Source organism: Hetaerina americana, unplaced genomic scaffold (genome assembly GCF_022747635.1).
Source record: "Hetaerina americana unplaced genomic scaffold, ioHetAmer1.1.p SCAF_5, whole genome shotgun sequence".
In the NCBI taxonomy this organism is placed as follows: domain Eukaryota; kingdom Metazoa; phylum Arthropoda; class Insecta; order Odonata; family Calopterygidae; genus Hetaerina; species Hetaerina americana.
The window spans coordinates 77,916,936-77,934,297 of NW_027287095.1; the positions used below are offsets into that span (position 1 = coordinate 77,916,936).

Below are 17,362 nucleotides of genomic sequence, written 5' to 3' on the forward strand. Positions count from 1 at the left end.
TTTTTTTAAACTTCGGATTGAAGGGGGGTGAGGGGTGAATGGATAAGAAATGGAAACCTACACCCCTCTAAATGGCTATCTGCCAAAAAGTCTCGTACACTTTTGATCAATCTCATGCGTCTGTGCAGGTGAAAAGCTGTGGCTAAAGGAATTGGAGGAAGAGTTCAACCAGGTCCACAATGATGCACTCAAGAAAAGGAGGGAGAAGAAAGAGCAGAAAGTACTGAAAAATGAGGCAAGGAAAGAACTCAAAGAGAATAACACTGAGCTGGGGAAAGATGTGAGTTGAGTTTTGAGTCTTTATTTTCCTCTCCTTCTCCTTATATCCTTTAACCACTGTCACTTTTTTTGACTAATTGAAGCTGAGTGCTGTTGAAAAAATGTTGTGCTCCCTGATGCTTACTTGTGATCTGCTTTCAGCCATCTACTCTTGTTCCCGTTACCAAAGAGGAGGTAGTAAAGCCAAAGAAAAGAGGGAATACAGTGCTTACTCCCAATGATGAAGAGGAGCAGGAAACCAATGGCACATACCAATGGTATGATGCCATAGACCATACAGCAGGTGAAACCCAAGGACCTGTTGTGGAGCACCTATATGAAGAGGTGGGTGGGAAAGTTTTGGGGAAGGGGGATTTAGTGAAGTATTCTCATACGGTTCCTCATAGGAGGAGGAGGAGGAGGGAGGGAAGGGATAGAGTTGAGACAAGTGATGGCAGTGGGGGGACTGCTATGACTGGGGTTGGAGCAGTAGGCCCCGTGGGTCAGGTGGAGAGTGTGAGTGGAAGAGTAGGAGGTTTGTCGTCAGTGGGGGAAGGAGAGGGCTCTTATGGGACTAACTCGACACAGCGGAGGAGTGGTTTTTTCTCTTTTCTCCGATGGTTCAAGAGGGGGAAAGAAGGCCAGGCAGAGTGTAGCCGAGATTGTGAGAAAGAAGAAGCAGAGAGAGAAGAGGCATTTGATGAAGTTTTAGACCTCCCTGCTTCGCCTCGCCTTCCATCAAAATTTGGCACATGGTCGAGTGTTGATACACTTGCCAGCACTAGTAGCTTTGCTTTTGTCCCCCCTACGGATTACCTCAACCGGGGAGTGAATCACTTTGAGTTAGGAATCGAAACTGGTCCAGACACAGATACTTATCGCCATAGGCTAAGGTTAAGGGAGAGGAGTCGCCATTTAGATCAAGATTTAACTTTGAGACGCAAATACCGTCTTCATGATTTTGAAGTAGAGCCAACTCCTGAACAGAAGAGAAAAGTCATACTCCTGTCGAGTGATGTTGCAGAAGATGTGGAAGGTGAAAGAGAAGAAATCGAACGGTCAACTTTGGAAAAGAGTGTTGTGAAAGCAGGTCAGAAGGGATCTCTGAGGTCACGAACTTCTAGTTTTGGTCGAAAGAAAAGGAGAGCTCCTCTGCCTCCTGGTTTTGACCTTAGTCTGCCAAACACCCTGGAGCATCCTGGTAAGAATACTGAAAGACCTGAGCAGGGTTCACGGGACTCGAGACATCGACGAAGTGCTAGTGAATCTAGGACTAGAGGGGGCTATTGTCATGTCAAGGGAAAGCGGAAGGCTCCCCCTCCTCCACAATCACATTCCCCTGTGACCCCTACTGCTTTAGTTCAACCCCAGCCTAAAGAAGTCCAGTCTCATAAAACTCCGCTTGTTAAGAGCACTCCTCCAACTTCACCCCGTTATGGTTCCTTTGGCCGAAGAAAAAGGGCCGCTCCCCCTCCCCCCGTGAATGCATGTGTTCGGGAGGACAAAGAAGTTCAGGCTGCTGATGGATCAAGGAGTGCTTTTGGTGAAGGGGGTCATCTGTCTCCAGATGAAAGGAGACGCCTGATTGCTAACATAGCTATGCTGCGTGCTCATGCAGAAAGAGGGAAGGTTTCAATGGGAGGTAATAATGTGGCAGCAGCAAGGGGGATGGGCAGCCCACCTGGGAGTCCTCGTGTGGGAGATGTCCCTAGTAATTTCAATAGGAATGACTATTTGAGGTTAGAGAAAGGACAGTTGTTGCCATCAGTGGAGAAGATTAATGAAAGTGCTATGGGAAATACTGCTTCCGAGCACAAAGCCACTCTTTCCCCTCGGCCCTGGTATAAAAGGAAAAGTGTATTGCGCGATTCCCCTACTGCTGCCAAAAAAGACTCTGGGCAGTCGCCTACACCATCTTTCTTCAAGAGTCTTGAAAAGAGAAGACCTTGGAAGAAAAGGGATGAAGAGGATGTCGGTGGTTTAGGTGAAGATGAAGATGATGATGATTGGATGCCTGAAGTGGGATATAGGAGGCCAGGTGGAATATTAGGTGTTACAAATAGTCCAGAGATTTCGAACAAGCGTGTTGTGGATGATGTAGGGAGTGATGTGGGTGGGGACCAGGGGGAACAAGGGAAGAGACGCTCACAAGTGATATCCTTATTAGCAAATATTAGTGAACTAGACCGAGAGGCAGCAGCCATTGTCAGTGAGGAAAGGAAAAAAGAAAGAGAAGCAGCATCAGCAGAAGATGAGAAATTCTATACTGAACCTGAGTTACCCTCTGTACTAGCTGCTGCATGGTCTGGAGGTGTGGCCCAACCAGAATCTTCTCTATTAGCTACACATTCTGCTGAGGAAGATTCATTCCAAACCAAAGGTAACACAAAGCATCTGATTTCCTTATTCAACTCAATAAGTGGAGGTTCGGTTATGGTGAGCAATGAGAAAAGGGTTTCTTCTTCATTTTCTTGCACAACTGCTCCAGTAGCAATAGAAGAAGAAAATTCAGATGAAGAAGAAGAAGAGAGGAAGCGTAGTACTGCTGAGACGGTACAGGCTCTAGTCTTAGATGCTAATCGTGCTAGACTTAATGGTCGCAGGGCTGCGAGAACTGGAGTGAATTCAATTGGATCTGATAAAGTTGAAGTAACTGCTATTGAATCAAAGTCATCAGATACAAGTATAGTGTCTTCTTCTCCCGCAAAGGAGGATCCTCCTAAGGTTTGGGTGTGTCCTCGATGTACATTAGAGAACCCTAAGTGGAGACTTACTTGTGACGCGTGTAACATGTGGAGGTCATCCCAGGGAGGAATTGACAAAAATTCCTCTGGTGGTCTTGAAGCGAAGAGTAATATCATTTCCAAAGTTAGTGATGAAAATTCAAAATCAGAGTTAAAGGTTGGTGGCTCGAATATAAATTGGGAGTTAGAGCTTCAAAAATATTTTCCAAAGAAAGAAGAAAATAAGACTGTTGATAAAAGTAAAACCACAGTTGCACAATCCATTGTGTCCACAAAAGAAAGCAAATCAGCTGTTACTAAATCTGAATCTATTTCAGGAGATGTGATGGTCAAAAAGGAATTTCTTGTCCCTAATTTTATTGGGGGTGGTGAAAATCACCAGATGAAAGATGCAGCAAAGAGAACAGACAGAACTTCTGTGGTTGATAATGAAAAAGATGTCACAGCTGATATAGATGAAGTTCGGAAGGCTCGTCTGGCATTTTTTTCACTCAATAAGGAAGAATTGAGTGAGAAAGCTTCTTCAAAGGAAGATAATCAGCTCTCTGTGGGTGGAAAAGTGGAGGATAACACAGCTGATGTCGAGGAAATCTCAGAAAAGAAAACAGCTAACAAAAAGGTTTTTGTAAATGATAACCCCGATAAGCCTGATGATGACACTTCTGGAATTGGATCAGGAAAGAAAAAAGTGAGTGTCAAACTGGCTTCAGTGTCTGTGGACACCCTTAGCAAAGCAAAGCAGGGAGTAATGGCCAGTGAAGAAAAACAGAAATTGCGAGACATGCTTAAGGAGATGAAGAATTCTCTTCCTCATTCCCATCGCTCAAAAGGAGCCATAAAAAGAATTCCTCCTGAAAAGAAACCAATCAATGAAGAAATGCCATTGACCTCTCCAAATCCACCAGAAAAAGTTGTGGAAGCATATCTAGTCACTACTGAGACATTGTATGAGAATATTAATGTCCGACCCCATCCGCTGTCTCCAGGAACTAAAGTTTCATCTTCAGCTCAAACTAGTGCAGCTATAGTGCGTAGAATCCCTCCCACTGGTGGTATTCCACACAAGAGCATTCTTTCTTCCATAAGTAGGCCCCCATATCCTTCCTCCCCTTCTGCCCCCTCATTGTCCACCATCAATAAGGGTGAGGTAGTAATCAAAGATGGCATCTTGTATACCTCTCTAAAGAGAAAGGTTATTGGCGCAGGCACCTTTGAACTAATCCAGGCAGGAGAATTTGCGAGCATCGAGGCAACCAAGACAGAAGCAAATGGCCGCCCTGTCCACCTGTATGCCAACCTTCCCCCACCCGGGAGGGTCCGTGCGAGTGGTGCCGTTCGGCAGGTCCAGCAAACATCACAGGGCATTCCCCCAGCTGGGCCCTTTCCTTCTCCTCGGCAGGACTCCTCACATCCCATGAGCGATGGGCTGCCAAGAGGTAAAGCAGTGGAAGCCGATATACCATGTCCTCCAGTGTCATCCAGTCAGCCTGCACAGGGCTATTCCACGGGGTCAGAAGATAATAAAGATGAGGAGGATCGACTTGCTGCACAACTGACACTCCCAAAAGGCTTGGCCAAGTTCAAAGGTAGAAGCACTGATGGTCTGTGGTGCAGAGGTTGAGTTTCCTGTGTTATGGAAGGCATGTCAAAGGTTTAGCCATTGTTTGTGACCTGGTTTGGCTTCAGCAGTTCCATCTTCAAAGGCTTCCCTCTGTTCTGCATGAGCAGTACTGAGGAAAATGTGAAGTGTTTGCTGCCTCATCTCAAGGAAGCCACTAACTCCCATGGTATGTTACTAACAAGTTAAATCTTAGGTTATTAATAGAATAATTTAGCAGTATTATTTTTGGCATGGATTCATTAAAAATGAAACATTGTGAAACAGTGTATTATGTCTTTGTTCAATTATGCATGGATTTTCTTTGGTTATATTATAAAAATATTTTCAAATGGATGAATTTCATGAATTTTTACATGTATACATACGTGCATACCCTTCACATTGCTCTCTTTACTCACATTCCCCATGATAACCTATCCTTGCATGCTTCTTTCACCTCATTTCATGAAGGACATGATTTTTTTCTCAAATAAAATTGCTAATTAATTATTCCTATTTTGTATTAATTTTGATTGTATAATATGATGGACCTATTTAATGGTGTTCCAGAGTAGAGTGCCAGATCCTGGGATTGTAATATAGAGTTATGAGGAGAGAAACTATGAGTTAATGCACATTTATTTTCACACAGACACACATATATACAAATGAAGGAGGACTCTTTGCCTTGATTTTATGACATTGCAGAGAGTGAGGTTTATGTGCTCAGCTAGCTCATTCTGCTGTGAGGTATAACACTGAATTCCGATGTTCAATCACATTTCTCTCAAAATATTTTTGAAAGTTGCCCCCATATACTCCTTGATCTCTTTGTGACTCCTTAACCTTCTTCTATTGATATTTTTCAGAATCCTCCTTAAAGGTCTTAAACTATGAAAGGACATCACACATTTTCTCTATAGCCACATTTGACACGTACCATGATTTGAAATTTGTCCTGCTTCATCTTCCCATGGATGTGTGGCATGCTCTCTGCTTCTTCCATCTTATTTCTTCTCTCACTCAGTCCATGCAACACCTAATTTTGACAAAGATTTCTCCTTTGTATACCCTAGCCGACTATGCCAGGTCAAGAAGGAAACATTTGAGGCTCCCTCCTTTCTACTGTCATATTCTTCTTTTTTGTCACTAGTTGTAATGCTGTCCACAGTTGTGATATAAAAAATTCTTGAAACTTTGTGCATATTATCTCTTATCAAAATCCTTGATTCCTTTTTCTTTCATCTACCCCTGGGAAATTAAGTTGTTGTGTGAATCAGGATCATATAGGAAATCCTTAAACTCAAATAACTTTCCTTCGTATTCATCAGACATTGTAGACAATTTTTTCCTTTTTCTCCCAATCTGGAGAGGGACTCCATCTCCCAGTTCTCCATCTACCTCATGAAAATATCACATCACATCTCTACATATTGTCATATGTTTGGAAGCACAACAAGCAAACTCAAAATTTCAAAAGAACTGAGTGGATGAGCTGCTACTCTTTGAAATATTGATTTGGGGATTTGATTTGATATTGTTTTCTATTGCCTTTCACATGGCAGTACTACAGCCATTAAAGCAAATGTATCCATTTATGGGATGATATAAGTGTTGATAAGTCAATACTTGTGTTCTCTACCTTTACTGCCTTCTCATTTGGGTTATTAATATAGGTAATTTACCATTTAAGGTATGTTTTGAATGGAAACAACAACCAAATATTTCTTTTGTCTCTCCTAACAAAACAACTCAATACTCTGCAATAAAGTTCCACTTCTGGAGGTAAATTTTTTCTGGATCCAGTGGCCTAACCAAAGTATCTTCACATGTTTCAGGGTAATTTGGTTGGTATTTCATAACCATGTTATAACACTTAAACGTTGTATTCATACATTTTAAAATACACCATCCAAGTGTAATTGTTTATTTTCAATGAATAATTTTTCCCTGAGTACACTTTCTTGCTTCACACCTTACATCTCCATCTAGTTGTCTCACTATCTGCTAACTATAGTATGGTAGATTGGTAAATTCACTTGATAGTTGTAAGGGTAGCCTCAAAATGTACGCCATAATTACATTTTATTTGCTCAAAAACGTCAGTCATTAAATGCATGGATTCAGGCACATGTGTCAATATATTATATACATTGAACAGAAACAATGCAATTATAGTACAGTACAAAAATAATTAAATAAATAAAAGTATAAATGAAAAAGTTAACAGGACAAAGTAGTGTCTTTTATAGCTTGTCTTTTAAATATTAATTTTCAACAATGCATTTTTTATGTCAGGACTTTTTCATAGGTGTTGTAGAACTATTAATATAACTGATCCCCTTAAACTCCCTGGTAATTTATTGTTAAGCATGGTGCATTTCTTGTGATTAAAGTTTAATCTTTGTTCAAATGGGTCTAATCGGAGGTAGCTTTCTTCTCCTGTTCTGATCATGTATACCAGAATGAGCAGAAAAATAATCAGAAATGTCTATCTGCCATAGATGAAATTGAATGTGAGAATAAAGGGCAGAAAAAGTTTACGAATTAACACTGAGTGGTCTGGAGAGAGTTGTGGCATTCACTAGAAATAACCTTAATTGTCACATGTTGCATTCCAAATATGTGTTTCCATTCCAGTGAACATCCCCTCAGATTTATGCTGCATAAATTGTGTGTTAAATTCATGGTGGTACATATTCAAGAGAACATTTCTGTTTGTTTTACATTGTAGTTGGCTGAGAAGGTAGCGTGCTCTATTATCTAAGTTTTTGAAAGAGAATGCTGATTTGATGTTCCCCTGACAGAATTTTTCTAGAGTAGTCACCATTAAATTTTCTGCTTAACAACTTCTTAACTGATTTTAGACTAATTTGCTTCTACTATTGTCATTTACTAATAGATTTCCTGTTTAAAATACATTACTCATTTTAAATTAAATATTATTGCTCAATTTTATTTTCAGAGAATATAATAGTTTTGATTTTTTGTCAGGTATTTAAAGCCAAATTGTGGCAATTCAGTAGCCATATTGCATTAATTAATTTGATCTTTATTTTTAAAATGTATGTAAAATAGAGTAGTAGATTTGTTGGTAAAAACTGGTTTTCCTCGGGGAAACCAATGTAATGAAAAATGGTTTAAACAACTCTCTGGACTCTTACAGATATTCCTCTTTTTTGTATACTTTCTATTTTATTATTTAAAAAATCAGGGACTGTATCCAAAGGTACTTGAACTTTAACACATGATGGCAATAGCTATTGTATCTTGAAATAGGTGATGTTGGGATAGTTTGGAAAATTCTCTCTGCATATTTTTAATCACCTGTAATGGCCCATAAATTGATGGAATTTTTTGCTAAAGAGTGATCAACTTTTGAAATGAATTTTTTTGCCAAAAAATTGGTGATGTAACTTGTGGCAGTTCAACTCATGGTTTGATGGTAAAAATAATTTGATGAGGAAGGATAATGATATTTTGTCCAAGCAACAGCTGTTTTATAAAATCCTCTTCAGCTGTTGCTTGCTTTGCTTTTATATGGGGTTACTATTTCTGAGCTATCCTCTCCAATTCTCTTGGTCTTGAATTTCATCCTTTGTCAAACCCTTCTCTCTTAGATCCTGCTCTCTACAACCTCCCCATTTTCTCTTTGGTATTCCTCTTCTTCCTCTCCCCCTCCACTTCCATCCTCATCACTCTGCTGCTCAAACAGTTATTATCCTTTCCAGGGTTACAATCTCAAGGAGTCACAGTGCCTGACCCCCAAAACAAACCTATAGGCCCTGTTTTGCCAAACACTCGTACAGACTTAGAGCTTGATACCAAAATATTTATTGATGGATATGCAATTTATGTAATATGTAATTTATGGAGTTTTAGTATTTTAAACATAATTAGGAAACATTTTGATTTATCAAACTCAACATTTTTTGTGTATTAAATGAGTTTTAAAGAAGATTTAAATGTATACTTCTTAAAACTTATTAAAGTGGTGTTTAAATCAAATGAAATACTTTTGCGCGTGTTTAATTGAAGAATGTTAAGTTCAATTTTAATTCAAGAAGTGTGATTTAAATGAATTGATGTCAATAAATTATAGCATTTGGTTTGTGCAGATTGGCTCCCTGAGCATGTTTTCCACATTTTTGGGTGTCTGTGTGCCTGTGTGTATATGGTAGGTTTTTGCCAGCATGATTACTAAAAAATCATTAATCTGAGCTGCGCAAAATATTAAATTTAACATTTTTATTAAGGGTAGACAAACATTAGATTTTGGCATGAATTAACCTGCCTTAAATAAAAATTTTGGCCAACTTTTTATATTTTGTCAGTGTCTTCACCACCAAAAACCATTAAAAATAGGTAGGAAATATGATAACTCTTTTGTCAGTGTGTTGCAATGGCACTGCACAAAAAATTGCATTTCATGAGACATCTGAGAACGATTTTTATTGAAAGTGGTATTAATATTTAGGAAGTACCATTTCATGTGCACATTCTTCATAAAATATGAAATAATTGAATTAATAGCTTTGAACTTAACCGTAATAAGAGTAAAAGATTTAAATTTCAAATTAAATTCACTGTTCATTGTGTCCTATGTAAAATTTTATAAAATGTGGTTCTTATATGGATTTTAATTGGTTTTTGGTTATTTTGAGCTTGTATAATGTAATAAGTTACTGTCAATAAATAATTTTGCCATCATCATCAGTCATCAAAAAATCATGAAGAGAGTAGTATGCTGGCCACATCAGATTTTCATTACTGTTCTCATGACAGCAGTGGTGTCATGTGTTCACCTTGCCCTCTAGAGCTTAAAAGAATCATCACCTAAGGAATTGTTTTCCCTATTGTGTGCAATCTGCTGTTGTTAATTCTTAATATTTACTACTTTTGATGTGTGTGAATTTATGGCCCTATATCATTTGCATTTTGCTGATTTTGAAAAGGCAGAATAAAATTAACCAAATGGAAGAATTGTTATTACTTTTTTAAGATCTTTCCATTTTTGAGCACCCAACCCCTAACAGATAAAATGTTATCCAGTGCTTCTTGGGATCATTTAATTTTGATCTCCATCAAAGATTATATTTTCATTTTTCACATTCTTTACCTCTTTTATTCTTTCAAGTTTTAAGTTACATTTCTAACCAACTGAATTATGATCATAATCAGCTTCTACTCCAGGAAACTGTATAAAATAATGGCTCCTAATTTCATGTCTAACGATACTAAATATATATGCCATAACTGGGACATTCAATCGTGTCTCTTCATTTTCCTTATTTATCTACCTCTATGTTGGCATTTGAACTAGTTATTAGTTGTTATAAAACTCTTGTAGTGAAAAACACTTTTTTTCTCACCACAGTCATATTTTGTTTCTAAGGCATACTTTCCCCTTCTCTCATCGGTTTGTTTCAGTCCCATCTCTGTTGTTTTATTGCATCCCCTTAAAAATGATTTGTAATTGATCAAAAAACCAACTCCATTACACTTTTACTCACATTTATGCCGTTTCCTCCCGGTGACTACTAGCTTTTTTGGACTTGCTTCAATCTCCACTAATGATTTTCAGTCACTTACCTGCTCTGCTTTCGCTACTCTTCTACTTAAATTTTATTCAGTACAATAGTTTAATTCATATCAACTTACCTCCTTACCATCATGAATGTTGATGTAACTATGATTTCATTCTCTCCTCTGTCTTTAAATCTAAAGGATTTAATTTGATAACAGCCAAAGAAGGATTGCCCCCCCCCTCCTGTTTCTGATTCCCACCCCATCGGGCTGAGTTCCATAGTTGCCAAGATCTATTATTCCTGTACTCATCCATCAAAATTTCATTGGAAAAATAATTGGGGTTGTTGCCCATTGCTATTCTCAATAGGGTTTTTAATGTGACATCATCACTTATAATGGCCACCCTACTGGAGTCTGATGCCTTTGCAATTGCCTTTCTGAGGTGTGGCAGCTAGATAAGACTATTTTGTCCCTCTGACATTTCTGGCATGGTGAATATATCAGGAGTAATCAGTGCTCCTGTCATTAAATCTCTATGGGCTATCACTCCACAAGTTCTTCTGCCATCTCTACACTGCAGCCCAAGGGGAGTAACATATTAACTAGGAGCAACATATGTTTCTTTTATGAAAACTGACAACCTTTCATTGGAGAGATTGAAGACCTGGCCAGCCTATATCTGGCCTTTTTGGCTATGGGTTGCGCATGAACCTAGAGTACTATCTCTCTGAAATATGCACAATGAAGGATGATAAAGGCTTTAATTTCAATATTAGTCCTGATAGCTTTTCACGTATATTGGTGATAATAAATTAATGATTTGCCAATATTTTTCACTGGCATCTCCATTAATCAACTGTTAATTTAATTGTAGAGGTATTCATGTATTTAGGAAACGTTATGCATTAATGCTCTGATTACAGTGTTGTGTTAATATCATAGTAGTAAGAATTTTGTTAGGTTAAGAATCTTTCAAGAAGTCGGAGTTCATGACAGGGACCTCATTTATACTTGTAAAGAAAAGAAAGTGAAAGGGTTGATAAGGAGTTCAGTTTTTTACAGCTGAGAAATTTGGTCTTTGGAGAGGAATGAGGATAGCCATGGATTTGAGGCTTTAGGGGTTTAAGTGCACGGGAGGATGGGAATAGTGAAATTGAAGGCAAGAAAAACAAATAAATAAGTTCCAGGCATGGTAAGGGAGGATGAAATGTCATTGGGAGAAATTTAAATAAGGCACCAAAAGTGGATGCAGAACAAATTATGTGGAATGGAATCTTGAAGACTGTGATAGAGGGGAAAATGTTGGGTGAATGAAATTGATATAGGGAAAGAATAGGCATGAACTAAGTGAAGGGTGGAAAGTATGCTGGGTTGAATATTGGTTTATTGAAATACATACTTGATAAGAAATTAGTAATTGCAACTGATGTTTACAGTTTATTAATTTTTGGTTTTGTGAAATTTAAATATTTTCCTATTTTTGAGAGATGTAAAGAATTCTCAGAAAAAATTCCTTTCCTATTATGGATGATAATTTTGTTAAAAATTCTGGAAGGATAAATAAACCATTTCCAATTAAATTTCTCAATTGCATTATTTAATCTCCCAGTTTTTATGCACACCATTTTAAGGATAATTTAGGCATCATGCTCTCCAAATATTTGTTGTATGCTCATGTTGCAACTGCAATTACTTGAATAGGTTTACTTGATTTTACTCATTTTGTATTTTTTTGGATCAATTTTTAACTATGCATACAAGATCTGACCCAAGAGTTGTAGGACTGAGTCGAACAAAAATCTATTGCCAGAATTGATACATTCACTCAAAAGTCTTTGAAGTAGCACCCTTTTGCGTCCACACAGTGCTACCAGCAGGTTTTCCATGCCTTGTATGCCTTCTGGAAGGGGGTGCCCGGAATACTGATAAACTCCCTTGTCACGGCCTGTTGTAGCAATTCCACCGAGCTGTGGTGACGTCCTTTCAGCATGGATTTGAGGCAAGGGAAAAGGGAGAAGTCTGGTGGGGCAACATCAGGATTGTAGAGTGGCTGAGGCATGGTTGAGAAGCTCTTGGAAGATCCGCATGCTAGTTTCCTGTAGTTCGTCTGAGAGCACTCATAGGTCCAACTTCACACACACCTTTCTCATGCCCATGTTTTCAGTTGCAAGTCAATTCGCATCATTTTTAGGGAACCCGAGTTCATCATAAACCATGCAAACACTTAATCTGTGATCCCTATCCAACAAATCCTTCACTCTTGCAAGATATTTGTCACTTTCTAAGGTTCAAGGGCATCCTGAGCATTTGGTATCTTCAAAATCATCTCTGCCCTCCGAAACAACTTTTGCCCCTCAAAAACACCCAATCCACCCATGGTATTATCATCATAAGCTGCCTTGAGCATTTCATGAGCCTCTTTCCTGGTTTTGCCCAGATTCACAAAAATTTAATGGTGTAGCACTGCTCCAATAACTATTTCATGACACACAGTTATAAGGTCACATAATAGACGTTTTGCAAATGAACAATCCACAATCTGCAAAGGCTGGGAGCCAACTGTCGCCAGCACCCAGCCTTTCCTGAGACTCCCCTTCCTTAAACCCAGCCAGAGAAACCGGGAAAAAATAAGTCCTACTACTTTTGGAACAGATCTTGTACCAATTAGCAGAGTGTTTTTGTGACATTTCTTATTACTGAATTGTGCATTAGGTGTATAATTTTTAATTGCTATTAATTTATTGATCCATCCAGAAAATACAGGTGCATAAAGGATATATAACAAGTTCTATGTAAAACTAATATTTAGAGCAATGTGGTAAAGATGCAGTGCAAAGAAATTCATCAAGAAATATACAACAGTTGGTGAGTATAAATAAAATGAGGAAGAAATCCAAAAATAATCTTTACTCACTATGCAGATTTTCAGTTTACGAAAGATTGAAGATGCTCTTAAATATCTGAGGACTGAAACCCAGCAACCCAACCTATTTCTGAAATTTTTATTTAAATATTAGGGTAGTTTTGACATGAAGTTGGGAAAATTGGGAAAATGTCTAATACTTGGTATTACTCATTTCCTTGAAAAATTCATGGTAATAGCCTAATTTTTGGAAAATTTGGCAATGTGGTATGGGGTTCAGTAATCTCAGTGAATAGGTGTTTTTTTCAGTTTTTGGGCCAATAAATAAATATGTTGTCTCAGGCGTAACTGTGTGTGGAATGTGTGTGGAATTACAAAGTCAATTATTTCATTACATTTCAATAAATAAATACATTAATGCTTAACTAAGGCAATAGCTTAACCTAGTGCTGAAATTAAACTGCTGTTTAATATTAGATATAAACTGCTGGATTATATGGATATAATAGAAAAGAAATGATCAAAGTCAATGTTGGGTGTAACCTTAGTTTTCCAGAAGAATAATTTTTTATAATTTAAAAATGATGAAATCCAAATTTTCTGATTATAAAAATAAAACTTGCTGAAGCACTTCATCATGAAAGCATCTATTAAAATCATTACATTACTGTAGCCATCATTTTAATAATTGCTATAGGCCTGAAGCTTTTGAATGAAATGTTGAGAGATGATAGGGAAAAGAAACATGTTATTTGGAAAATCTGTTAAAAATCTAGAATTGAAATATAGATGATGAGTGACCACCCTGGTTTTCAATTGTTAAATCGTTAATGGCCATCATAATAGCAATTTTAGTAGTTATTAGGGGAGGCAATTGATGGCTATCATCCTTTGCACCATTAGAAATAATTGGGTAAGTTAGTAGGGGTAGGATGTTCAGGGAGTGAGAGAAGAGTGGAGAAAAACCTGGCATTGGCATTAGCCTACCATTGGCTTTACGTGCAAAGGGTTCCACAAGTTAAAATCCCATCCGATGGATGGCGTGCTCCCCTTGGAGTGTTCTCCACATAGCACCCAAAGTATCTTGTCACTTCAAATTCCAACCCAGTCAATTGGGGTGGGAAGTCAGTACATTAGCCTTCCCTCTTCCTGCAGCTATTTTTTTATCCAGTGAATTTTGTTACCCTTTTCCTCCTTTTATCCCAAAATTACCATTTTTAAATGATGATAAAGATGTCATGTTATTTACCATGAATCCATGCTGCTAATAATGGCATGGATGAACTATTTTTACCTAGTATTAACACCATGAAGGCACTTGCACTTCCAAATACTTTCAATTTCTTGAAGTAGGTGATTGCTGAGTGAAGGCATAGTGCACGTGGCATGACTTTCAGTTTGTCTCAAATAGCTGTGTTCAAAGCTATTACTTATACATTCATCTATACTAAGAAATACCCTTATTGAAGTCCCATTATTTAGATATTTATCAGCCTTCAGAAGGACTATGTGAAGTGGTGTCAATAAGCTTGATTTGGAAGTACTGTATAATTGATGATATTGTGCTGTGATATGTGTTATTATAATATTATATCTGTTATGATAGCATTTATTAGCTTAAAGATATTCTTGGTTCTTTATCACTTCATAAAATTCACTGTAACATCCTGAACACTCTTCATTATTCATACATTTTATGTCCAACCTCATTTAATGTCAGAATGATAAATCATTTGGAGTCATTCTATTAATGTATTATAGTGCATATATCATATATTTGAAGTCACTTTATTTTCTTATTGACATAGCATCTTTAATACCCGATGATGGAGGAAGCTTAACAGACCAAGAAGCAAAGGGGAAATTGAATCCAGACACATTAGCTGTGGCAAGATTACTTCGGCGACTTGAAGCTGCAATAGCAGGGGGACAGCATGAATCAGCTGCTGTCCTTGCAAGACAGTTAGCTCGGCTTAAGATCAACTGTTCAGTTACAAGGTTTGTAGGATAGTTATTATTGGGCTTTCATTTTATATTATATAAATTCTGCATTATAACTTAAATGATAGTTGCCTTAAGGGGCAAAGAATGCCACAAGATGTTTTAGACCTTTGAATTCCATCATATGAGACCTTTGCAGCAATTCAGGTTATGATAACTCTTATATATATATATATATATATATATATATATATATATATATATATATATATATATATATATATATATATATATATATATATATATATATATATATATATATATATATATATTCAATATATATATATATATATATATATATATCAGATACACAAATATGCCTCCTTTAAAAAGAAGTGAACACTTATGTCATCTACTTGCCCTTGAATCAGCTGGAATTGGATATGAGGTCACTAATCAGAGGAGTAATCATGAAAATATGTAATACTCTATATATAATACAGGGTTCGTCCGGAAAATAAGTGTACTGAGCTCAGGAAAAAAAATTTATTACACTTTTACATATCTTAAGCTAATATTCCTCAAAATAGGACCCTTGTGAGTCGATACACTTGTTCCAGCGGCGTTCCCATTCCTGGAACGCTCCCGCGAAGGCATCATCGGGAACCTCTCGAAGACTCGTCGTCGACCTCTTCTCTGCCCTCCACGAACATCTTGTGCCACCGAAAGATCATGTTTCTGGACATGGCTGACTCCCGGTAAGCCTGGTCAATCATACCGACAGTTTCGGTAGACGATTTCCCAAGCTTTACCGCAAATTTGATGGAATAACGCTGCTCCAAAAACTTTGGCATCGCGTTCCGTGACGTGGGTCGAGCGTGGAGGTTCGCGTTAACAGAGCTCCTCACTACACCACAGCTCAGAGCCGACTGCCTTTTTCAGCGTCGCTTGCCAACATACCCCCCTCCAATCGCAGCCCGTCAGAGCGGTGCTGGGTGCGCCTGGAGCGGCGCGCCCAGGCCAGGAGTCAGTACACTTATTTTCTGGACAAACCCTGTATGTATGCCAGTCTGATGTTGCAGGATTCTCAAAGTGAATTGACTCCCACTCTGTATTATTTATTCATTAATCTATTTCTTCTCTTATAGACTTAAAACGTCTGAAGTTTGGAGGAAGCGTGACATTGATACAATAATGTCCATTTGTGTGCTTGTTCATAGACCAGGTGTTGACAAACTACTGACCCTTTTGCTGGATCAAGCCTAAATAGGGTTTCCTGCACATTTAAAAATTCTATGCTTGTATAATTTTGTCTAATGCCACAATTCTTATTAACCTCTATTGAGAGTTTACCATGGATAAACTTATACAGAGCTTGATCAGTTGTGCATGTAGACATTTATTATTGAGATTGAAGAGAATTTCAGCCAAATTTTTTCCAAGCTAAATTCTCTATTTTAATTATGATATGACAGCTGGAAAATTTGTTCACTGTAGAGTCTTCTTCAAACAAATAATAATATTATTTCAAGATCAGGAATCAATTAATCTAGTTATGCATAGTAAATTAATATATATTATTAAGTCCTATAATAATTCAGAGATGGAATAACAATTTCTTCAACCTAGTTCAATATTCTATGGTAGATGTTAAAAATTTTCTAAATTTTTCAAATTATTTCTAGGCATGCTAACAATAGGCGAAATTTAGTAAAAAATTCCCAAGATTCAGCTGCAGATTGTGGTGCTTCTTCTGTTGGTTCATCCTCTTCAGCATCGACAAAAATGACGTGAGTTAGTTATTCATACCACTTAAATGGATGGTAGAGATATAATCAAAAGGAAAGATAAAACCTTTGCTTTTCTCCTGTGGTAATGACTCACATCACAAAGCCAATTTCCTTTAATATGTAAATAGCCCCCTAGAGCTGTGCTGGTGAGAGTTATGGAAATTGCTTCTGGTAGGGTCAACCATGGGTTGAAGGTTAGGAGTCAAACGAAAGGTAGTCCATGCAGTGTCTGTTCTTCAGTGAGGCGGCTGCAATGGCATCTGACCGCAGTGGGGCGGCCAGTAAGTGATGGTGCCATGTTAAAAACACTATTGAGGAAGGCAACGGGAAACCACCTCAATTATCATTCTCGAGAATGTAATGATGTAAAACATAAAAAATATGAGTCCTGGTGACTACGGGACTCGGCGCAATTGGCCTTGTGTCGTGCCCAGCAGCAGGAGAGGCAAGGCTTCCGAAGTCATTATCTCACAAAAAGCTTGCAAAGGAAAACCGAGAGCAGCAGGACTGAAGATGCACAAGAAGAATAGGAACTAGTTAGTTCAATTAATCCAAATTACTTAGAATAGGAACTTGGAATGTTAGGACTGTGTTGAGGACAGAAAAATTAGAGAATATTAAGCGAGAAATGGAAAGG

At 37.8% G+C, this 17,362-nt stretch overlaps 1 protein-coding gene across 2 annotated transcripts in view; it reads left to right on the forward strand.

Annotated features, from left to right (window-relative positions):
* Nucleotides 1–693: 693 nt before the first annotated feature.
* The window catches only part of LOC139694392 (uncharacterized), a 39,184-nt gene continuing 22,515 nt past the window's right edge, over nucleotides 694–17,362 (forward strand). Inside the window, exons 1-3 of one of the 2 annotated variants that reach the window (XM_071592922.1) lie at nucleotides 694–4,588; nucleotides 14,803–14,992; nucleotides 16,621–16,725. In XM_071592922.1, coding sequence (XP_071449023.1) covers nucleotides 730–4,588; nucleotides 14,803–14,992; nucleotides 16,621–16,725 — 4,154 coding nt within the window. In that variant the 5' untranslated portion in view covers nucleotides 694–729. The remainder of the gene's footprint in view (nucleotides 4,589–14,802; nucleotides 14,993–16,620; nucleotides 16,726–17,362) is intronic. The other variant, XM_071592923.1, reaches the window with a different exon arrangement.